At 39.8% G+C, this 24,936-nt stretch overlaps 1 protein-coding gene across 3 annotated transcripts; it reads left to right on the forward strand.

Moving 5' to 3' along the window:
* Window positions 1-1,551: 1,551 nt before the first annotated feature.
* Window positions 1,552-21,931, forward strand: rgl3a (ral guanine nucleotide dissociation stimulator-like 3a). Of its 3 annotated transcripts, none has more exons than XM_086034172.1 (18): window positions 1,552-2,003; window positions 3,245-3,505; window positions 9,250-9,545; window positions 12,108-12,137; window positions 12,283-12,452; window positions 12,614-12,732; window positions 12,819-13,130; window positions 13,228-13,331; window positions 14,285-14,369; window positions 15,211-15,273; window positions 16,630-16,716; window positions 17,156-17,188; window positions 17,306-17,430; window positions 17,523-17,618; window positions 18,649-18,784; window positions 19,026-19,295; window positions 20,009-20,126; window positions 20,877-21,931. In XM_086034172.1, exons 2-18 carry the CDS (start codon window positions 3,311-3,313, stop codon window positions 21,029-21,031), a joined length of 2,394 nt encoding a protein of 797 aa, XP_085890298.1. In that variant the 5' UTR covers window positions 1,552-2,003; window positions 3,245-3,310; the 3' UTR covers window positions 21,032-21,931. The 3 variants fall into 3 exon arrangements, with proteins under 3 accessions (XP_085890298.1, XP_085890300.1, XP_085890301.1); XM_086034174.1 differs by having other exon boundaries at window positions 16,633-16,716; XM_086034175.1 differs by lacking the exons at window positions 1,552-2,003; window positions 3,245-3,505 and adding an exon at window positions 7,918-8,178.
* Window positions 21,932-24,936: the final 3,005 nt, after the last annotated feature.

A 24,936-nucleotide genomic window follows, 5' to 3' on the forward strand; every position in this document is an offset into this window, starting at 1 on the left:
TTTACTAACTGTACATATGTCAACATAATTAGAGGTGGGCATTCCGTCAGACTGTCACTGACGGGCATATGTTTTGCTGACGATTAACACATGACGGGACACTGTTTAAAAATGATAGACTAAGCACTGATGGACGTGGAATTTCGTCCGTCAGAGTAATTGTTTTGCTGAGGTATTTTTTTCGGGTGGGTCAGGGGACTTCCTGACGAACCGACTGACAGACCAACGGACTTGTGGGGGCCTAACTGACAGACTGACAGACTGACCAACTGACGATTACTATTCGGTTTGGCTTAAAAAATGACGGACTGATGAATGACGGACGGGTACCCAGGCTGATGACGAATGACGGACCGGCAAAATTGAGTGAAATGTCCACTTTGAACATAACAGATGTTAGCATGTTGGAAAGATTTGTTTATAAGTCTTTATTGACTTGATTTGAGATCAGATCACATTTTTATGACCAAATTGAGCAAAAATCTCAGTTTAACTTCAAATTTGTATTGTGGTTTCTCACAAATTAGAGTAGTAGATAAATCTCCAGGCAGCATGTTGGCAGTAAGTGTTCAACCTTGGCCTTCCTGTTTGGGAGTTTGCATGCTTTCTGGGTAATCTGACTTCCCGCCACATTGCGAAAACATGCAAGTTAAGTAAATTGAAGACTAGAGGTCCATCGGTGTAAATGTGATTGTGACTGGTTGTTTTTCGACATGTGCCCTGCCATTGACTGGTGACCACTCCGAGGTGTACCAAATCTCTCCCCATCATCAGCTGTGATTGGCACCAGCTCACCCCAAACCCCAATGAGGACAAACAGTATAGTGGATGGATGGATGGATGGATGGATGGATGGATGGATGGATTTGGCTCACAATTTTAAATTTGGCCCATGTCACATACCAGTGCAAAGTATACTTTTATCAGTACAGTACATTATATCAAAAGTGAACCCTAGGGATAGCTATATATCTAATCAAGATCAGTTAAACAGATTTTATGTGTTAAACAGTCAAATTATAAATGTGGTTACATGACCAATACTGAAGAATTAATGTAATTTATCAGTAAAAAGCCATAAAAAATAATTTGGTACACTTTGTAATATTACAGTAACAAGAATATTTAAAAAAAAAAAAAAAAAGGTAAAACATACAAAACAAAAGAAAATACTACTGTAGTTCACATTGCAAACAAGGATACCCATGAGACTTACTCTTTAAAAAATTCTGAATGGATATTCATCAATCAGCATTGTTTTTGTAACTTGTTACATTTTTACTATAGAACGACTTGAAATAAGTATATCAATTTAATTTCATCCATCTATCCATTATCCGAGCTGCTTATCCTCAAATAAAAAAAGGTTTGATTTGAGAAATTTACACTTATGGATGTGAAACCTTCTCAACAAAATATACAAATCAATAGTGGTACAGTACTGTACACCCTTTTTTTTCAATCTTGAAAGTGACAGCATTGAAGGATTTCCCAAATGTTTGAATGCGCTGACCAATCAATGAAATGAGGCGGTCCCTGCACACCTCTTCATTTCCTGCTTCACTATTTGAATAATTGCCAGTAGCGTGAGTATTTTGTCGTCCCTGTCAATTTAAACACGCATTCGTCCGCTTCTTGCATTTGAAATCGCGTGTTGCTTGAAATTGCACGTAAGATTGCTTTGGCAAACGATCTTCGACGAAGAGTTTAAAAGTAGTAATAGTATGCAGATGATTTGTGGAGAATGACAGGGAGTGTATTGCTAATTCTAATATTAGGGAAGCTCTGAGTCGAAAAAATGCACTGTGAACTGGAACACAATGATTATGTAGGAGTGTTCAGCCAAACAGGGAGGAGACCATTCCAACACAAAGCATCAGCCACCCACAGTCACGCACAACGCCAGTCCACAGTCCCACTCAGCTCTACATGTGGCTAAACAAATCTTCAGGAGTATTCATCTGCACAGGATTGAAGGACACGCACGATTTTTCCTAGGGAAGGTGAATATAATGCACTCTATTTCCATTGATTTAAAAGGATCTCAGTTGTGTTAAGTTTAATTCATGTGTAGGCTGTATATGTTTCTCTAAGTTGTACTTTATACGTTTAAAAGAAATATGTCATGTAGCCTACTAAACATTTACAAGAAAGCTTGATATAGTTCTTTTTTCATTTATTTAATTATATAATTTAATGTCGTTTAGAGCCTCATATGTAAACCAATGTAATATAATATGGTCGCTTTACTGCATTGGTATGTCTTGGATCAATTATTGTTTCCCCCCGGTTCTGACTTTGCATTCACATGATGTGGTGTCATTAAAAAATCTCATTAGCGCCCACCCACGGACACGCTCTGCCCACCCAAAGTAAATGGATGTAGTTCTGGCGTAGTTCTAAATATTTTTCCTAATTTTTTTCCACCTGCATGTCCATACTGTTCAGTTATAGATGTCTTCTAAGTCAAATCAAATCAAATCGACTTTTATTTGTTTAGCCCAAATCACAACAACAGTTATCTCAATTAAGGAGAAAACAAAATACGTTTTAAGGTGCAGTAGCCCTATGCTGGATTTCGACCTACTTGAGCATTGTAGTACTTTATTTTCGCCCCAGGTAAGACTAATGCCCACCCACACCTGGCATCCTGGTAACACCAGTGACCAGATCGTTGTCACCACTTATAGCGCAGTGATTCCCGGCCATTGTGCTGTAGTACATTAGTGTGCCATATGATATAATCAGGTGTACTGCTGGAAATTATCCAATTCCACTTACTGATCTGCAAAATAATATGCATTTACAACTAATATATCTTTATGTATCTATTTATGATAGTGCTGTATGGTGACTGTTAGAACAATGAAATGCTCATCCATTGCAATCACTAGCACCACACATCATTATTACTTCAGTTTTTATTTATTTATTTTTCAAATTTGTTTGGTGGTGTCCTCTGAGGTTTTCGTAATATGTACCTTGGCTCAGGAAAGGTCAAGTTTTTTTCTCTTCACTGGAAAAAAAAAATCTAAAAAAAAAAAAGAAACTCTAAAGTCCAAACCTATATATTCTGATAACACAGGATTATGGACCTCACGCTCAATTTAAGAAATGGCTGCAAATTCGGCTATTCATGTAAGCACACGAATTGGCTGAATTTACCATGAATGTTGCACTCGCGCAGAGGATAGTGTGCAAAATGGTGCCGTACTATGTTCTCATTTTTTCCTCTCGAACACAGATGAGGCAGCAGGTGTGGGTGAGATCGACTGAGGCGAGTGGGCCTGTGCAGTGTGTGTGACATGGTATGGAGATGAGGACCATTCTTCCGGTGAGTGGAGGCAGTGATGGAGGGGAGTCCTGCAGCCTCCGCACAAAGGTGGGCAGGATGAAGAAGCTCCTGGGGCTGAGGCTGAGTCACTCGGTGGACGCTCACGCGGACACGGAGCCGGGGGTGTGGCTGAGGAGTTTCCAGCTGTTGGATTCTGATCAACAGTGTGAGGTGAGCTCAACCTGAACTGAAACAGGCCATTCTGGACAGGTATTAACTTCGTGTCAGACTGACTGAGATCCTGATCCATGGTTGTGAAGTACTAGTCACTAAAGGAAAGAGGAATGTGGCTGTGGAGCCTCTTGGGTTGAACACAATTTGGCGGCTGTGGTTGACGTCCAGTTTTTGGGGACTGTAGAGGTCCCCACTGTCTCACTGGTCTTGAGGAATCGGATTCCATTGCGAGCTTAGGTGACTTTCTTTTTGGGTTGGAATATAAATAGTGAGCAGGTCCTCCATGTTGAACCGCCATGTGTCTAGGTCAGTGATGAAGTCACTTCATGTGTTTGGCCCTGGATTTTTTATCATTTTTATATTTAAAAAAAAAAAAAAAAAAAAAGATCACGGAAGCAATAAATTGATAATAAATAAAACAGCAAACTGAATGAAGCTCAATGTAATCGAGTGAAAGTATCATTTCTTCTCAACATATATACTCAAGTATAAAAGTAAAAAGTAAGTTGCATTGAAACTACTCTGGCAAGTAAAATTCCTCCCAATTGTTACTTGAGTAAAAGTAACAGAGTGAATGTAGCGCATTACTATCCAGCTCTGACGGCCGGTGACAGCTGATTTTAACCTTACGACAAAATTGGGGTCTTACCAGCTTGGAAAGAATGATACGGCACTGTTAGATCATGTCTCTAAATCTGACCAAAGACCTACTCAAATTGGAGATATTTAATTGGAAATATTCCTGTTCTGTATGCTAATATTACTTTTGTTAGAGACATACAGTAGTCTACAGTATATATTGGGAAGCTAAAGCTAGTCTTGTAAATAAAGTGTCAGATTTTTCTTCGGGAACTGCTGCGGTTCTTCCACTTCTGCGCAACATTTCTTTTTAAGAACGTCATCACAGCAGCACTAATGGGCACTCTCTCTAGGAAATACATAACATTCCGTGGGGGTATGGTTTATTTTCAGCTCAAGCAAGCCTTGTAAGCAGGTGGAATGTTTGAGGAACCACCACTAACTTTGGGAAATTTCTTGTTTGCTTGTCACATCCTCACCATTCAAGTGACTAATAAGCAATAATTGCAGTCTTTTCTTGCTCGGTCTGCCCTTTTGTTTGCAAAGAGTGCATGAGCAAGCATGAAAGAATGATGCTCCATTTATTGCTTATTGATGGCCGCAATCTCATTAGCGCAACAAAAGGCTCATTCTTGAACTTACTGGTGGCCTGTCTGATTAACATTTCGTTTTGTCTACTTGTTAGTGTTATATGTGTGGCTGGGTGGTGTTGTTGTTAGTATATGTTTACATGACAACAAGCTAGTAAAAAGGGGAATGCTTTTCCTTCAAATCCTTGTAGAAATTCTTGTGTATATGACAAGGTTGTCAAAAATGATCCATGTCCACACAGACCTACCAGAATGGCACAAAATGTTCGAATGTGCATGTCAGGCCAGTAGCTGGTAAATCTTTGTTTTAAAATATTGTGATTTGCACCAAATTTGTTGCTTATTTAAAGTCCCCTTTCAAGTGGAAATCAACCCAAATGTTCTTGGTAGGCCCACTTAACAAAACATGGCATTCTATTTAATATTGTGTTTGGGAAATATAAGTTGAGCAGTAAAATCCACCTGTTTTTAGCCATCTCAGGGGGCGACCATTTTGTCACTTCTGAAAATGACATCACAGACCCTCAGGGCGCAGATAACGACCAATTGTAACTCAGCTTCGGAAAACAGGTGAGCTGTGATTGGTCGTTTTCTGAGCTCTGAGGGTTTGTGATGTCATTTTCATTTATGCTTTAAATGGGAACAGTAGCAATCATTGTCGGAGGATTGTTAAAAGCACAAATGTGCTGTTGTTTTGCCTTACCTGCATTGACTGCAACATGATAGCAGATGATTGTAGTCATTTTGAAAAGTTCCACTTTGAGAGACACTTTTTTTGAACGTATCAATAAGGGGTATGAGACTCTCTGACTGTTCCAATCTCCTGTTTTAAGTAGTGTATTCGTTGGAGTAGTAGAATGCTAGGGCGCACTAGTAGAATTCCTTTTGCAGATGGCAACATACCTGTTTCACGCTGTGGGTGCGTGCCCGCCGCTCCCCAGACACCATAGGCAGGAACGATATTTGCTACTAGAAAAGTGTCCAAACCAGATTCTTTCGAGGCAGCAGTGCACTAAACCTGCTATGTTGATGTTAGCCTGATACTGTAATGGGCAACTCTAACGATCACGAGGCCCACTTTAATGTACATCTTCAATCTTAAATCGAGAAAAGTTAGAGAATGGGCGTCTGAAATCCAGCTTCATTATTTTCAGGCATTACATATTTGGTCACAGGAAGTTAGTTATGTTTTCATTTTCATTTTGTTGCTGTCTTAGTTGTTAAATGTACTAATTACAGCAACTACACTAATTGGACGGGAATCTCCCCAATGTGGTGACGCTATGCACCCCCATAATGTCAGCACATTAGGGAGATTACCAAACAATTTGCAGTGGTAAAGGTGACACACAAATAACATTTAACTGCGTTGTCTTGTTTCCTAACTAGTATAGCTTTTCTTCCATTAAAAGCAGCAATAAGGTTTTGGTTTTTTTGGGGTGTTTGATGCCAACAAACTTATAGTGTGAGCTCAGATCTGTTTACCAACAGAAAAGTAAAGGGTTTTAGTTTCGTTTTAATCTGGCTCTAGTATCAACAGTAGCAAGAAGGAGTTTGTATTTATTTTGTTTTCAAAATGTTATTGAAACTGTGTTATGAACATAAACAAAAATATGCAGATAGTATGTAAAAAAAGGTGCTACACATATTATACAATGTCTTTAAAAGGAATAAAACAATACAAGCAACAACATAAAAAAGAAAGAAATCAAAGAAAGCAGTAAATCAATCACTACGGTATTGCAGCATACAAATACTTTCCTTATCTGTTTGTTTCCAAGTGCTTGTGTGTAATGATTAAATTCTACAAGAAATATTTGAACATTTTTGAATTTGTCATTTTGTTTAAGTAAATTTTGCCAATGAGCAGCATAAGATTGATCACAAAGGACCAAGACTCATGATTCCATACAAATGGTGTCACTTAGACCAAACTGTGCTGGTCTGTCTTTTTTTTATGCACATATTTTTCAAAATACCTCCAAAATCTAGACACAGGACAAATACAAAATAAATGTGGAATTGTTTCTGACTCAGATCCATAGAAGGTGCATTTATCATTTAAATCAGTCAACCTGAAAATTGTGTTATTGCAAGGGTAAATGTGTAGTATTTTAAACTCAAGTTCTCTTATTTTATTTCAAATGCAAAACTGAAAGGGGCATAACCATGAACCTTGTTCTATGCTAATTTATATAATCTAATTCTTTAATCCTGAAGAATCTTTTTGAGAATAATTTTTTTTATAGCTATGGAGCATATTTCTAACATGTTTATTTATACTTTTTTAAAAAATGAAATCTACAAATTCCCTTGATTTTGACAGGTGTTTGGAGAGGTATTTTTTGATAAACTAGATTTCATTTCCACTCTAAATTGCCCTTAGGTGTGATTGTGAGTGCGGATGTTTGTCTCTGTGTGCCCTGCGATTGGCTGGCAACCAATTCAGGGTGTCCCCCGCCTACTGCCCGAAGACAGCTGGGATAGGCTCAAGCACGCCCCGCGACTCTTGTGAGGATAAGCGGTGTCGATGATGGATGGATGGATGGATGGATAGATTTCATTTCATCAACTCAATAGTAGAGCATTTACAACATCTTTGAATTTGACTGAAAAAAAAATTGTTTTCACACAATTTTCATAACTGTAAAGATCGGTATTACCGTCAAATAAATCCCAAATATAAATTATACCCCTTTCAATCCAGTTTTTATTGTACAAAATGTTGTTGTGGATGGCAACATTGCCATTGTTCTAACTGATTTCTTTGTTAGTAGAAAAGTTATGCACATGACATTTCCACAATAATAGGGTCTGTTGATAAAAGTGTGAAAGTTTAACTGGTAATTTTGCGACAGTGACTAATTTATTAAAAAAAAAAGACATTTTAAAAAAGAGGCGATTTAGGATAAACACACCTCAATATACCTTGACAGTGATTTTGACAGTAACACTCTTCCAAAGATAGAAAAGTTTTACATATTCAAAAAGATTGACGTTGCTTTTTGGATTCTAGGAGAAACGTTTAAGTGCTCTCTCTGGAATTTTTTTTTGTGTGTAATATAAAAATGTAACAATTTAATTATCAGGAACATCAAATATTAAATGTTTACCAAAGAGATAATTTTTCATAAGACTTCTTTATGTTTAATACCTGATTCATCAGAGGAGTTTGTAGTGCAGCCTTAATTTGAGGTTGTTTGTATTCATAGTATCTTGTTTACATTTTCGTACTGCGTGGTCACGTATTGGTCCGCTGTGCTAGCCCCGCCCACACCTGTCACTTCCCTTTACCGGCCCTTCTCACTCTTGTTTCTTTAGCCTTTTGAATTTTGTCCCTTTTCCACTTTGTTACGTGTGACTGCTTGAAACCAAGATAAGATGCATATTCGATGTATTTTAGAGTTTATGACTTGTCAGAGCAATGCGCATCCCCTTTTTGACTAAACGTGCGGGCCCCATGCAAAAATGGGAACTGCGGGAAAATGGCAGTTGACAATGGTGAGTTAAGAAATACGAAAAACACGTCATTATTCACTTCTGTATGTTTGAGTTGCCAACTTGCCATGACCGTGAAGAATATTTATTTTGCCTACCTGTGCTCGATCCACGTGTTTTGACTGACTGTTCAATGTAGATGTCCGACGAACGTTTTTTGTCATCATTTGTAGCAGACTTTTAGAGGATTTACGTACGTTTGCCTGAACTGCACAACCCCGTTATGACAATTACACACACACTTGGAATTGTGCGAATTCCAAACCTTTGTCCTTCATTTTTGCTCTTGATTTGAAGTTACATTATTATTTCAGTTAATATGTGTTGTTAATTGGATAACCTAGGAGCAAGCGACTATCAAGTATGATTTTGAGGTGGTGCAACATTGTTATTGTCAGTTGGAACAAAAGTCTGTTAGAATCTTTGGGTGGAAACAAACTGCCACTGCAGTGACAGCTTGTTCCTGCGCAAATGCTGCCACTTATACGGTGCAGTCATCAGACCAGGTCACAAGCTAAATCACAATAATTGGTGAGCTGACACTCAATTCTGGCGTGTTCTAAATGAATGAGTCAGTTTGTCACCAGGTTTGTGCTGCACATGTGTAGGTTTGTCACCAATGTTAAATTGGAGCTCACTGAAACAGTGCGCAGAAAGCATGTACTGGGTTATTTGGTTATTTAAATTTGGTTATATACTATATATATATATATATATATATATATATATATATATATATATATATATATATATATATATATATATATATATATATATATATATATATATATATATATATATATAAGATTCTTAATAGTTACATCAACACATTAGCCTGGGAGGTTATTAATTTTTTCAATTGATTTGAGTTTATTGCTAGTATTTGTTCACTTTTTTTTGGGGGGGGGGGGTATTTAATTTTAATTTTTTGGATGGTGGAAAACATGTTTTAAAAAAGTTTTGAAAAAACATTTTGTAAATATTTGCTTTTTTCCTTAGAAAAAGCAATATCGCCGAGCCTTAGTGTATTTTGTAGCCTATACGCTAACATGAGCACTTGCATCACCCCTACAGGACCATGTGCAGGAATGGGGGGACGAAGAGGAGAATGGGGCTGTATTTGGCATCACGCTGCGACGAGAGCCCGTCATGCCAAGCCCAAACATGTCCATGGTGGCGGACGGCATGGCCTACAATTATGTCCACTACCACACAGTGAAGCTGCGCAGACTTAAAGCAGGCACCCTGGAGCACTTGGTCACCCACCTTCTGGATCCCGAACATCAGGAGCCTGACTACGTCCATGTTTTCCTCTCCACTTACAGAGCCTTCACCTCTACCAATAATCTGATTGAGCTGCTTTTTCACAGGTGAGACTCTCCTTTTTCACTCTGATGGCCTCTGAACTGGGACAAACATAAACCAAAATGTGGGCTTAATACCTGTCTGCCAGTCTACATATTAGGTCATTATTACCATTTTACACAGAGATCCTCGGTTTGCGCTAATGTGCGGCCAAGACTAGACTTTTTATATCAATTGTTTGTGATGAATACTAACAAAGCTCCCGGCAGTTTTTAAATTTCAACACACACGCTTAATAGGGGTGCTCCTGCACAATCTTAATTAGATGCATTACAGTTGTGTCTTACTCTCCTTTCATAACATACATCCATCCATTATCGATACCGCTTCTCCTCACGAGGGTCGCGGGGCGTGCTCGAGCCTATCCCAGCTGTCTTCGGGCAGTAGGCGGGGGACACCCTGAATTGGTTGCCAGCCAATCGCAGGGCACACAGAGACAAACATCCGCACTCACAATCACACCTAGGGGCAATTTAGACAGTCCAATCAACTTACCATGCATGTTTTTGGAACGTGGGAAGAGACCGGAGTACCCGGAGAAAAGCCAGGCAGGCACGGGGAGAACATGCAAACTCCACACAGGGAGGCCGGAGCCGGGATCGAACCCACGACCTCTGAACTGTGAGGCCGACGTGCTAACCAGTCGACCACCGTGCCACCCCCTTTCATAACAATAACCAAAATATTAAACAGTAGTAACCTTTTTCTGAAGCTGTGCAGTTCTACAACACTGCAATTTATAACCACAATAATGAACACTGTTAAATGAATCTCACTCTGAGCATTGTTAATTTTGATGGCATGTACCTCTTGTTTGTGCAGATGTACCTTATATTCCGGCCAGTGGCGATAGCTTGACCCCTTGTGAAATACTGTGCACAATCAAACATCCAAAATAAAGATTCACTTTCAAACAGTCATTGTACATGTATGCTACATAGTGTGACTTTTGATTAGCATTAGCTAAATGTTACTGGCCCATTTTAAAGTACAGTACTGGAACATCTAAGGTCGCGGTGCAATCTGGTCTGGAACAATGGTTTACTTACCATTTGCTCGGATTTCAAAACAGTTTTTCCTATTGCAAATTTTTTGTTCCAGGGTCGAGCTGCCTTCATCATAAAACTTTCATTAACTATACACATTTGCTTAACCGCTTTATATGTGTAAATAGACGTTAACATCTTGCATATTAATGCATTAAAACAATAAAATACTGGAGGGGCAATACGTCAGATCCAGCGCATACAATTCATTGTTTAACGTTAATGTAGTACATATGATCAGACTTGAGGCCGGCAGTCCGGTTGGACTGACTGGCAGGTGAGTCATACAGTACATCAAGGTTGAAAGAGGCTATTGGACACCCTTGCGACGTCACTGTGTTGTAGCGAAACCTCTATTGAAATGCTGCATGTATCGGTGACACGTATTCGAGAGTCAAGGAACATTTTACAGCGTTTCTCCTCATGTCACATTCCCCATAGAGCTTACTTATTGAGGCTCAGGAAACAAAAAGAAACTGCATGGTTCTCTCTTTTCATTTATTATTTCCAGATGGTTTGAAAAAAAAGCTCACCAGACAAGTTTGCTCTTTTTTTTTTTTTAGGGGGTCACACGCCAATACAAGTGTTGATGTAATGTTATTTGTCAAACAGTCACCCTCACACTTGTGCTGCTGGTGGCAACAGGCTTGCAGTCAGTCTGAGGACACTCTTTGAACATAAACTCCCTCCTTTGTCGCACATCATTTTGTTCAAGATGTCAAATTGAACACAACCTGCGTTACATCCAACTTTTGTATGAATCTTTTTTTAATGAGAAAAAACAACCGGATTCTTTAGGTGATTTCTATGCTAACGCATTTATTGTTTCATATTCCGATGGATTAAGTAAGACATGGAGCAATCCCACTATTGACAGATTGTTATGATGACATTTATTCCTGATGGAAACCTTTGTCTGTCTGTTAACACCCTCAAGGCTTCGGAAATGTCCTCTAATGCGGGGCATATCCGCACAATGCTAAAGGTTTACAACACTGGCATCATTCATTGTTGTTGTTGTTGTTATCCTTTCGGCTTTTCCCCTCAGGGGTCGCCACAGCGAATCAAGTGCACGCTCGATCATTGATTTAGCAAAGCATTTTACGCCGGATGCCCTTCCTGACGCAACCCTATTAGCAGGGCACACACACAGACACCATCCTGAGCGGGAATCGATCCCACGCTGCCCGCACACAACTCGGGCGCGTGTACCACTACGCTATCAGTGACCATCATTCGTTGTGAACATCACAATAAATTGTGCAGTCACTCAAATGGATTTTAAGCACAACTACAGACGTAAGTTGTCACTGAAGTGCTGATCTTCCCCTTCCAATTTCTTCTATTGTGAAGGTTGACGCTGTAAACCTGTCAACAGGGAAGATGTTATAGCAGAGGCTACATGAAAATAAAATGCAAATCAAACGTTTCAGTTAATTGGATTGTGTAGTTAAATGATGACAAAATGACAAAAATATATTTCTATCCAAATAACAAAGACTGTTTCCCTTTTTCTCACAGAGACGACTCAAACACCATGTGCTTGCAAAGGTGAGTGCATTAACTTGGCTCATTTGGATTTGCTCTTAGTCCACACGAATCTGCAATTTCCAGGCTTCATTGTGTCTCTGGATTCAAATCATGACAATATAGCAAACAAAACCGATTGGATTCATTTTCCTCCATTCCTCCTCAGTGCTTTGCTCCCAGTAATCAAGCTGTGGTTGGGGGAACACAGCGCAGACTTCCGTGAGCCCCCTCATTACCAGTCTCTCCGACTCCTATGTGCCAACTTGCGCCGGCGCCTCTGCTTTAGACGCTTGGCTCATACCGCAGAGAGTCTGCTCAAGTCGCTCCAGGAACAAGGTAGAGGAAGCTTCTAGTTCTGTAACTGGCGACTGCTTATTCACTTACAAGCATAGCAATGAACACACAAACTATAATCACAACAACAGGCCTGTGTTCCATCATCTTGAATGATTGTGCCGTTTTTGGAAAAGGCATTCACGCTACCGTGTATTTGACAGATCGCAGCCAGTTTGCGTCAGTGGACGACCGAGTGCTGCTGCGCAAAGAGGACGACGGAGGCAAATTTATGAACTTCCCTGTCACTGATGTAGCGGAACAGCTCACCAGATTGGACATGGTGGGTTTTCTCACTACTTGTTGCGCTGTCTTGAGAGATAATGTGTCTTAAAATGTCAGTCTTTGTTATTAATGTTTATATTCCAGGAACTCTTTGTCCAAGTGTTACCGTTCCACTGCCTGGGCTGCGTGTGGTCCCAGCGCGACAAGAAGGAAAACCGCAATCTGGCACCCAGCGTCCGTGCCACCATTTCCCAGTTCAATGCGCTCACCAACCTCGTTATCACTTCGCTGCTTTGCCCTTCTTCTCCGAGCCCCTCCACCTCCTCGCCCGTCTCATCACCCAGCTCCTCCTTGAACTTCCTCTACCCTTTGAGTGCCCCAGGTGTACCTCACTCCTCTCACACCAGTCCTTCCTGCAGAGCGCGTATCCTTGAGTGGTGGATCAATGTGGCACAGGTCGGTGTGGGAAAGAAGCATGCTCGGATGACATTTATGACCTTGTCAAAGAGACAGAGCCGCGCTAGAGCTATTTTCTCATACCGACTTCTTGCAGGCGTGCAGGCAGCTGAAGAATTTTTCTTCCTTACGGGCCATCCTGTCCGCCCTGCAATCCAATGCTGTGTATCGCCTCAAGAAGACGTGGCTGGCTGTCAGCAAGTGAGCAACCTGCAAACACTTCAGCTAATGCTAAAATACTAATCAATACATTTACAGAAGTTGAACATTTTTAATTGGAATTTTCTAATTTCACTCCAACTGCTGTCGAAGTAAGAAATCTAGATTAGGTCCATATTAAACTTGGTTTGACGTTTCAGCTTCTGTACCTGCGTATAAATAACCAAATCAGATTTGGATTTCGCAAAATTCCTTTTTTGTTTTTTTTAATTGGTACTCCCTCAAAAACGATTCCATTATAAGAATCTGATTACGTTAAACAAATACAGTTATAGTAGTAACCACGCAAATAAAAAAGAAACACCCATACTGATGAAAGCCATTAAAGTGGAAATCAACCCGAATAAATTTTTTTCAAGAATATGTTCTCAGCAGGCCCACTATTGTATACACGGAATTCTGATTAATATTGCGTTTGTGGAATATGAGTTAAGCAGCAAAATCCACCCCTTTTTAGCCATTTCAGGGGACGGCCATTTTGTCACTTGCTGTCGACTAAAGATGACATCATAACTGCTCAGGTAACGGCCATTCGCGGCTCAGCTTCAGAAAACAGGTCAGCCGTGATTGGTCGTTACCTGAGCACTTGTGATGTCATCTTCAGTTGACAGAAGTGACAAAGTGGCTGCCCCCAGAGATGGCTAAAAAGGGGTGGAAAAGCGCCATATGAATTTGGTGAATTATTTTTGTTATTAAATAGCAGATTTGATATCTAAACTGGCATGTACCATAAAAATAACAACACAGTTATCCTACTGTCATGTACACTCTAATCCAAAATACAGTACTATACTTTTCAAATGAATTACAGTAGTTGCATTGTAAAATTACAATACATTACTGGGGTCCCTGCTGCCAATACTGTACTGTTATTTTGCAGAGAAATTCTTTAGTGCAGGAAAGCAGTCAACAAAGTCTTTATTTCCTGTTTTCAGGGAATGCATGGCTACCTTCAAGCATCTGTGTGAGACGTTTCCTGATGAGAACTGTGTGCTGGCCAATCAAGAGATTCTGACAGAGGCAAGTAACATTGTGTATTTGGATATCACTAACAGAATGGAATTTTTTGTTGTTGTTAAACAAGTGTTATGTGTGGAAAATTTGCTTAAATGTTGTTGGTTATGTGTCATGCTGAGAGGCAAGTAACATTGGGTATTTGGATATTACTAACAGAATGGAAACTTTTGTTGTTGTTGTTGTTGTTAAACAAGTGTTATGTGTGGAAAATGTGCTTAAATGTTGTTGGTTATGTGCCATGCTGTCCAATAAGACAAGACAAAACAAGACAGACTTTTTTAGCACTTGACGTATTTTATAACATGTTTTTAATACAAGCAGAATACCAAAAACGGGACTTGAAATGTAACGTTTCCCTTGTGGTTAGTGGTGTGTGTTTCTTTTTAACTTAGCTGTGCAAAATGTTACATACGCATTATGCGCCGAATCAGTGTTTGGACTGTAACTGTGTACGCAGTGCCTTTGCCAGCTGTCCTCTTGTCCACACAATACCTTTTCTGTTTGACCTTTATTTCACATCATTTGATGAATATCCAGGCTCCAGTTCCAGCCGTTTCTCAGCCTCTTTTATTCTCCGTGTCGGTGCATGTAAGTAAGAACTAGGCTAGAATATGTAGTGAGGATGCCTTTATCAGCAACCCATCGAAACTGACAATACAGAATGTGAGTCCCTTTCATGGCCCTTTCCACCCAGCAACAACCCTTAGCTGGTGTTCAAGCAGGGAAAGAACAGTTATGTAATATGTCTGCTGTGTTGCCACCTACCACACCCTGCATTTTGTCAAGTGGCCTTCTTGATTGTCGTTATGGTATTCAATCAAAGCTGACTTGTGTTTTGCTACAGAGCGGGAGTCAGCAAGAGGTCAACGCCAGCTCTAGGCCTCCCCTGCTCTGTTCCAAACAGATGGTAAGTCCACGCCGCCACTGAAGGCAGCTGTTCATTTCTGGCACACGTCCCTTACAATGGTTTTCAACTGAGGTCTTTAGGAGAGTGCGCACCGCGAGCAAAATGCTCTCACGACTTAACGGTTAAAGATACGGATTCCACAAAGGCCTCATTAGAGCGACAAGGGTTTGGCGAGTATGTTCTCATTTTTGTATCAGAGTTTAGAAAATGACTAAATTAGGGCAGGTTAAACTAATCTCAGGAAAAGGTGGTAAAATTAACATTGTGTCAGTGAAGGCATTTTGTGACTTCTTTTTCTGAAAGAGGACACAAGACTAAGAAATGTCCAAATTGAGGCAATATTGTGGCCATGGTGGAGAACTGATCTGAGATTTTTAGAAAGATTTTTCTGCCAGCTCACACTCTTACTTAATGAGCGCTACTCTGGCCCACGCAATACACATTAATGTTAAACTTTTTATTTTATTTTATTTTATTATTTATTATTATCATTATTATTTTATTATTTATATTTACTTTGCTCACTCTGTTTAAACACGCACAGGAGAGTGGGTGTACATTTTCAGAATTATTTCTTTTTTTGACACTGGGCTAAAGCTGGGAATGAGATGAAAATCAAATATATATATATATATATATATATATATATATATATATATATATATATATATATATATATATATATATATATATATATATATATATATAGTGTGTATGCAGTAGGACATGAGCATTACATTTGTTTAAATTAAATTAGATTTGCTGATACCTGCAGAAACCCTGTAAATGCAAAGTTTACCACCAACCACAAATTCTGATACGAATCGAATTGTTGGTGAAACAATTCGTTATATGGTAAGTCTTTTCCACACAACCACACCAGTCATTTTTTTGCAGAATTTTCATCAAACGGAGTGAATGAAAGTATCACTAAAATTAAAGGACGATTATTTGAATAATGATCTTTGCTCCATGCAATTTCAGTAGATTTGAATACCATAGAGAACTTAGTTTATTCCAGTATTTTTTATCATTTGTATGATAATAGCTAATGAAGACTCAAAAACATTGGTGACATTGGCGGAAACCTTTCATCTCCAAAACCATCACTTTTCAGAAAACCCAAATCATCATCAAAGTGTGTTAGACCCCACGGGGTTTACTTATACTTTGGATTTGAATTAAAATCTTTTTCGTGACACCAATCGTGAAGCTTTTGCGATGCATCTCATGTGCTGGAAGGACATAAGATCATATGTCATTTTGTCGGACTTTGTGCAAATGTTCATAACATCATATCCACTGCAATGATTGACTTCTCTTCTGAGCAGCTAAACATTACCTTGTTGTCTTTAGAAGCATAAAGATGGAATTGTACCTTACCTGGGCTCCTACCTGACTGTCCTCACTATGTTGGACACTGCTCTCCCTGACTCTGTGGAGGTGAGTAGAAATCACACACCCAAGACCACCTGTTTCGACGTATCCTTTTCATGCCACTGGAGTATTTATCGAGGAAGTCAACCCAAAACTTGTTTTTACAATAATATGTTCTATGTATCTCCGCTAATCTAAACTTGATATTCTGACTGAAAAATCCACCCGTTTTATTCACCTGCTTTCTGAAGCTGAGTCATGATTGGTCATTACCCGAGCCCTGAGCCACTGTAATGTTATTTTTAGTTGACAGCACGTGACACAATGGCCACCTCTGAGATGGATAAAAATGGATGGTTTTTGCTGCTTAACTTGTATACCACAAACGCACCATTACTCAGAATGCTGTGTTTAGACTAGTGGGGGCACATACAACATATTATTGTGAAGACAATTTTAGGGTTGACTTGACCCTTTAACACTTGCTCTTCTCTACTGTCCAAAGGATGGACTGATCAACTTCGAGAAGCGCAGGCGGGTAGGTTTTGCCCGCTTGTGATGGCTTATTTAAATGTTTTTTGTTTTGGGTTTTTGTGGGGTCAACTGGCTGCTGAGTTCATTATTTTCTTGCCTTTCTCTCCAATATTTTCTTCAGGAGTTTGAGATTCTCTCTCAGATTCGTCAACTGCAGGCTTCCTGTTCCCACTACCATCTTCCGGTGAAGCATCGCATAACCAACTGGCTGCAGGCACACACGCTCCTCCTCACTGATCAGGAGAGGTTAGAGCACGTTGCTATGCTGTCAGTGCGACTCAGAGACAAACAAGGGACACAGTCGTGCTGATTAATCGTCTTTTTCTTCTGGCCTGAAGCTATGAACTTTCTCGTGAGCTGGAACCCCCCGTCGATCCGTGTCCCACTTCTCCCAATTTACGGAGCAGTCGATTACCGACTAAGAAGCTCCCCTCGTAAGTATGGTGCTTATCTTCAAAATTTTTGCTGCAGCCTTCACATTTGTTGTCAATAGTCCAAACCAAATGTGCAGTCACATGTTTCAGGTATGATCATTTTCATCAACAAGAGATATTGGTGAAAAAAGTGGCTTCACATCGTGGTTTGCAAATCAAAATTTGCGCCTCATTAAAACACATTGAAAAGCAAAACTGAGAATAACAGATTTTCAAGTTTTTCCCTGGACTGGACGCACACGCAGTCCCAGTGCTAAGTCGAAAACGAGGCAGAGGTTTTATTGCTAAAACGTATATTTAATATTATTGTAATCAGTGTAACATTGTATACTGTTTGAACATTAAGAATAAATGGTACAGAGAATGGATGGATGGATTAAGCCCCAGTCCCCAACCACCGGGCCACAGGCCATTTTGGACCAGGCTGCACAGATAAAATGAAAAAAAAATGTACAGTACTACCGGTTTATTTATTATCCCAGGCTGAAAAACATTTTATTTTGAAGAGTGACCGGATTCTCGCTGTCTATGACTGTCTCTTAACGCATGTCAAGTTGTCTCCGTCGCGTAAGGGTAGTATTAAATGCACAAGCTAGCGAATGAGTAAAATAAACAAACGTATTTGGAATGTTTCTCCCTCCCCGCCACCCCACTCCCCGGAGGGGTATGAACCGGTCGTGGCAGAAAGAAAGGTTGGCGACCACTGGATTAACCTACTGTAACAACATGCTCGGGTTGAATTTTTAATTCACTGATTTATTTATTTTTTGGACCACCAGAGGGAGACTCTGTTCCACACTTTGAGAATCACTGGCATAGATGGACAAAATGTCTTTAGTCTGGCAATTTGTGGCTGCCGTAATCATAGGGCACCATACATAACTTGATATCTTAGTCAAAAAGTAGTATTTATGATACAGCATTACTCAAGGTTTTTATTAGATTGCATAAGATGTGGTCATGACGCTATGGTTGGTCAGATTTTACCTTTGTCATTCTTTTGAGAGAAAGCAAATATATTTGTGTGTAGGTCACGAGCAACCAGTGATGGTTCCCTGGGGAGGACTCACGTTGACCAGATGAGCGTGTCGTCTTCGAGCTCCAGCGGTTCAGACATGGACGACCTCAGTGTCCCTCATTCGTCCCCACTCAGACTCAAACTCAAGGTAGGAGCACTTGACATTGTGTCTGTGTGCACGTTTGAAATGGTTCTTTTTTTTTTTTTTTTTGATGCCACCAACAATTGCTATAAAAATCCAAGTACTGAAACACTGGGCATGTGCATTCAAAGATTTTCACAAGGTCAAATTAAGGTCAACCTGTAAAGGTTACAGTGCATTTTTATTGTTGCATTTCTGAGCACATAGCCTTTGTTAAAAATGTTTGTGTTCAATCCTCCTTCCACAGTCACTTTCCAGCTCAATGCACAACATCAACGAGGACTACGCCTCCATGTCGTCGTCCTCCTCGCCCATCCTCTCCAGCTCCTCCTGCAGCTCCTCCAATCCCGACCTGAGCTGCTCCTCTTTGGCGCTGAGGCCAGACTCATCCGCGTCCTTGTCCAGCGTCTCTACGCAATCCGTGCTGCCCGTCTACAACAAACAGCTTGCCGACTCGTGTATCATAAGAGTCAGCGTGGAGTGTGTCAACAACGGCAACGTCTACAAAAGCATTCTGGTGAGGGAGAGCACACAGCTCCATTGTCTTCTATACAGTATTGGGCCACAGCTAGTTTTTTGTTTTGTTTTGTTTTTTAAAGACGAAAATCAACCCAAACACATTTTTTTCAAGAATATGCTCCCAGCAGGCCCACTAGTTGAAACACGGTTTTCTGATAAATATTGCATTTGTGGAATAAGTTATAATCCTCATTTTAGGGGGCGGCCATTTTGTCACGTCTGTCGACTGAAAATAACATCACAACTGCTCAGGGCTCAGGTAATGACCAATCACGGCTGACCTGTTTTCTGAAGCTGAGCTGTGATTGGTCTTTACCCGAGCCCTGAGCAGTTGTGATGTCATTTTCAGAGATGGCTAAAAACGGGTGGATTAACTCTTAATTCCACAAACCTTGTTTCAACTAGTGGGCTTGCATAGAGCATATTCTTGAAAATAATATGTTTGGGTTGACTTCCTCTTTAAGTACCTTGTGTAGTTTGTTTGGACATTGTAAAACAGTGAAGTGGAACACAAGATGTTAGCAGGATTGTGGGAATCTCCTGTATCTATGTAGTTTTAGAACAAGTACAAATAAAATCTTGAGCACTAAAATTGGTTAGGGTTAAAAGCTGCAACATCAGGAATTTAATCAGAATTGTACAGTGCAGTGATTGTTGCAGAACCTAGAATGTACAAGTGTGTCGTTTTTGACAAATAACTTTGTCCCTCAGCTGACCAGCCAAGATCACACACCTCAGGTCATTCAGAGGGCTCTGGACAAACACAACCTGGAGGACACTTTCAACTGTCAGGACTTTAGCCTCTGCCAGATGCTCAACAATGGAAATGGTACGACTTAATACAATGTCCATAAATTGGTTGGAACAGAACAGGTACAACAGGGGCGAAGCCAGAATGTGGTTGATGGGTGGGCCTTGAAAAATCAGGGTGGGTCTGAATATTTCGCTCACTGTCCCGACACATCGTATACTCAAGTAAAATGACAATCTGAATAATATGAAGTTCAGATCTTCCTTAGACAACCACAATTATACCATTCTTAATATTCAATCAAATAAAATAAAAAAAAACGCAACCAAACACAATTTCAAAAATAATTTAATAATTGACCAAAAATTTATAAGTATAGATTTTTTTCATGAGTCTCTCTGGGTGGGCAGTCTGTCAATGTGGGTGGGCCTGTGCACACCCAGGCCGCTCCGCCCCTCAGGTACCATGGTACCTTGACTTTGAGGTACATTTGATGGATTTGCGGTACAAGTAAGCTTCAAACAAGCATTATAATAGTTTGGGATTTTAGTTTTTATTTCATTTTGAGTTTTGTTTTTTAATCTTTGCTAGCTTCAATTAATTTGAATTATTTTGAAAATGTTTCGTTTTAGTTCAGTTTTTGTTAGTTTTAGTATTGTTTTTTATTTATTTATTTGGTGTATTTCTTGTGTGCACTATTTAAAAAAAAAAAACATACGTATTGTGTAGTAAAAACTCAACATAAACTTATTTCAAAAACAACCATCCACAAATCAAATCTTGAAACATAGTAAGGGGAAAGTCAACATAAAATCACTTGCGTTTCAGAGCTCCACGTCCCTGACAACGCCAACGTGTATTACGCCATGTGCACCACCTCCAACTATGACTTTGTCCTGCACCAACGCTGGAGGAGCCATGGGAGAAATCCGGGCTCCTCCTCCAGCCCAGGAGCGCCATCTCGCGGTCGCCACAACAAGTGACAAGCGGCCCTCGTTTCAGCTCACTCTACCAAGGAGAGCCCAAACTCACAGTAGCTTCGTTTGGCTCCACACACGAGCCAACCCTGACACCTCCGAGCTTTGCTCAGACGTCTTCTGCCTTGGCACAGAAGACATTGTGTCATTGGGACGCAGCAAATGGACGCTAGCTGTTTGCGGCAATTGGAAGTCGTGCAAATGCGTTAGACAACCATCCCTACCATTGACATCTGCTTTTAGTATTTCTTGTCTTATTTAAAGGTTTTCATGTAACTTAAAATCAACTTAAGAGTTGAAATGACATCAGTATTTTACTTTGCAGCAATGTTTTGTTTAAATTTGTATGTGACCCCCTTTTTGGTTAATTTTTAGACACCAGTCGACTGTAGTACAATTTGAATGATAAAAGCTAATATATGCCATTGCCAAGTGAAGGTGATGATGTGATTTCGCAGTCTTGCTCTTCTTACGAGGGGTTTTAATCGAGGGAAGACTGATGGTTGATTGGAGGTGATGTCACTACTAGAAAATGGCATCCTTCAACTGTGAATGTGGTTCACGTAAAGGATGGTTTTTGTATGTGAAAGATGAAGCGTCCCAGTAAGTGAAAGGACATGGCAGTGATGGTAAATCCTTGCTTTTAAAACTGTTCACTGTGATGGCTGACCTTGTTTACAATGAATTTTGAAACACTGGTGAGTAGCATGCAGTTTTGTGCAGGATTTTGCATCACTGTCTGAAGCGCGAATGTGTTTTTTTTTCTTTTGTAGTTTTGATCTGGCTGTTTGCACACTACTGTTTAAGCTCATATCTAATTATATTGATATTTTATTTCATTTTTACGTTTTTGAAAGCTCTTAGTAATTTGAAATACTGTCTAATAAAGACATTTTATTTATTGTACATATTACATTTGTATTGACTACTTAGCTCAAAATAGAAAGGCTTGTAGACTGATTACATGACCAGGAGTCACCTTACGCTGTTTAGGCAAGAGTAATGGGACATCTGCCTTTTACACCAACTGAAAATGTAATAAATTACTTTATAGAATTGGAGGGAATGACAACTCAGAATAATATTGTTTAAAGTCACATAACCAAAAACTATTTGGACATTTGGCCATTACACCTACAGGAAGTTAAAAAAAAAAAAAGGGAGGGGGGGATTTGTTTGTGTAAAATGTTGGCCTTTCATTCAGATGATCGTTTGTGAGGTTAAAGTAAAAATCTCTGATCAAGGGTATTATCAACCCAAAAGTGTTTGATGGGGTTGTTGCATTGAGGTTGTACTTTGCCACTTTTGTGCTATGACACAACTTTCCTATAGCATCAGTGAAAACAAAATCACAGATTTTTCATTAAGTTATATTGTATAACATTCTGGAAGGCAGCACCTGAAGGTGAAACAACTGACCACAAAAAAAAACCATCCAGGAATTAAGTACCATAGCTTCTGATGACCCCGCGACCCCTGTGAGGATAAGTGGTATCGATAATGGATGGATGGATAGCTTCTGATGATTATGAAAGGCGGCAGTGGTAAACGTGCTAGGTTTTGGAAATGAATATCTTCTATGCAACAAATTCAAAGTGTGTGAATATTTGCAAAGACATTACATGTATCTTTTCAACGGATATACCTTGCCTTTGCTATCTAATGAAATGAATAGATAAAAGACATTGGTAGTAAATCTAAATTTGGGGACCAGACAATAACAGGTGTTTCTACTCAGCCGGCAGGTAAACGAACACCCTGAGTAGAAGCACTGGCGGCTAAAGCTTAACTGAGTCAGGGTTTTTACATTCTGGACCTGGATTTGCCACCTGTGGTTATATGTAGTAATAAAAACAAATCTGACCAATTACGTAAATTATTAACAATTTCCTGCAGTACACCTGATGATCTCGTACAGCAATCACTAGGCCAGACGAGGCACCACGGACCCCTTTGGAACATTCCACAGTTGAATCGGAAACAGGTAAGTGCCATGATTGGGCATAAAAGAACCATGCCTGAAAGTCTCAGTTGTTCACAAGCAAGGATAGATTGAAGTTTATTATTAATTTCATCTGTGGTCCATTGTGTCATCAAAAGAGTCAGAGAATCTGGGGAAATCTCTGCATGTAAACAGCAAGGCCGAAAACCAGTATTCCCATGATGCTAACCTTCGATCCTTCGGGTGGTACTGCATTTAAAGCAGACACCATTGAGTCGAAGAAATCGCTACGCGAGCAAAGGAACACTTCAGAAAAACAATGTCAGTTAACACAGTTCCATGCTACATCTACAAATGCAAATGAAAACTGGACCATGCAAAGTGAAAGTCAAAGAATGTTTCAGAGAAGTATTCACAGCGCTTCACTTTCCACATTTTAGAATACAGCCTCATTCCAAAATAGAATACATTAATTTTTTTCCCTAAAAATTCCTCTGCACACCATAATGACGATGAAAAAAATGTTTTTAAATTTTTGCAAATTTATTAAAAACAAAAAAAATTAAGCAATAGCATGTGCACAAGGAAATTCTGTTCGCCTGTTCCATGAAATTCATAATTGAGCTCAGGCGCATCTACTAATCACCCTTGACAGGTTCTTCTGCCTTAATTGGAGTCCAACTGTGGTGAATTCAGTTGATTGGACATGATTTGGAAAGGCACACACATGTCCTACAGGTGCCAATTTCACGTCAGAGTATAAGCCAAGCATGAAGTCAAATGGTGCTGCGAAGTTATCAGGGGTAATTCAATATTGTAATTGAGCGTGTCAAAATATTTGACGCATTAAATACATGCGCAGAATGACCGGCCATGCATGATCCCAGTCAGTGCAGCGCAGTGAGCAGCACAGCCGACCCGTGCATGTGTAGCAGGTAGGCCCTCTGGGTGGCGAATTCATATCATTAAAAATTACAGATGGAACAAAATATAAACAGGTAGTCATTTGCACTCATTGCAAACGGTGCCATACAGTTTCCCCCGGCTCGCGGGTGACGCCCGCGGGAGTATAAGAAGCATTTCGAAAGAAGAGTGCAGCTTTATAGGCAGAGACTGTTGATATTTTTAAGAGGAAGCTCAAGACACACCTTTTTAGTTGGGCTTTTAACAACTTTTAAATTTATTTTTAAATGTATCTTTTCTTTAGATTGAAGATTATTTTAATTTTATTTTACTGATTTTAATTCTTAGACTACACTACTTGCTTTGTTGTTCTCTGCTGTTGTTAGCTTTTAGCTCCAGTGTTCCCTCGCGGAGGGGGCCTCCGCGTTGGGGGTGGTGAGGTGGCTGGCTAACTGCCCTTCTCGTGAGGGCTGTCATCGCAGGGACTCCTTAGGTCCGGGTGGCCGGCGGCCTCTTCACTCTGTGTGGGGTCTCTGTGGTGGTGGCGCCCCTGTGGCCGTGGGCTGTCATTCCCCTCAGCGCGGATGAGCTCCCCTTGGGTACCCTTTCCTCATATGGTTTCTCTGTGCCTTGTCATGTCTTTTTAACATAATTTATCAGGTTGAGCACTTTGTGCGGGTGTGTGTGAGTGAGTGCTGATGTACTGGTGGATATCTGTCTTGGGTTTGTTGGGAGGGAGGGTGTGAACGGATCTTGTTTTTATGTTTTGCTTTAGATGTTTTACAGCACTTTGAGTTGCATTTTCATGTATGAAAAGTGCTATATAAATAAAATGTGATTGATTGATTTTATATATATATATATATATATATATATATATATATATATATATATATATATATATATATATATATATATATATATATATATATATATCCTCATGGCATTAATAACTTAAAAAAAAAAAAAAGACAGCTTGTTTGAATTCCCAGGCACCGCTTCGTTCAAGTTGTATTATACCTTATATTGCTATTGCGTGTCTTGAGTAAGCTCTCATTAGGTTGTT

The sequence above is a fragment of the Filicampus tigris genome, chromosome 6, assembly GCF_054856515.1.
Source record: "Filicampus tigris isolate MCC_2025a chromosome 6, RoL_Ftig_1.0, whole genome shotgun sequence".
Classification (NCBI taxonomy): Eukaryota; Metazoa; Chordata; class Actinopteri; order Syngnathiformes; family Syngnathidae; genus Filicampus; species Filicampus tigris.

Excerpts from the sequence above, each read along its gene's own strand:
- rgl3a (XM_086034172.1), top strand. The coding sequence starts at position 3,311 with ATGGAGATGAGGACCATTCTTCCGGTGAGTGGAGGCAGTGATGGAGGG. Across the intron at positions 16,717-17,155 it reads CTCTCCCTGACTCTGTGGAG|GATGGACTGATCAACTTCGA; the intron begins GTGAGTAGAAAT and ends TACTGTCCAAAG. Across the intron at positions 17,431-17,522 it reads CTCCTCACTGATCAGGAGAG|CTATGAACTTTCTCGTGAGC; the intron begins GTTAGAGCACGT and ends TCTGGCCTGAAG.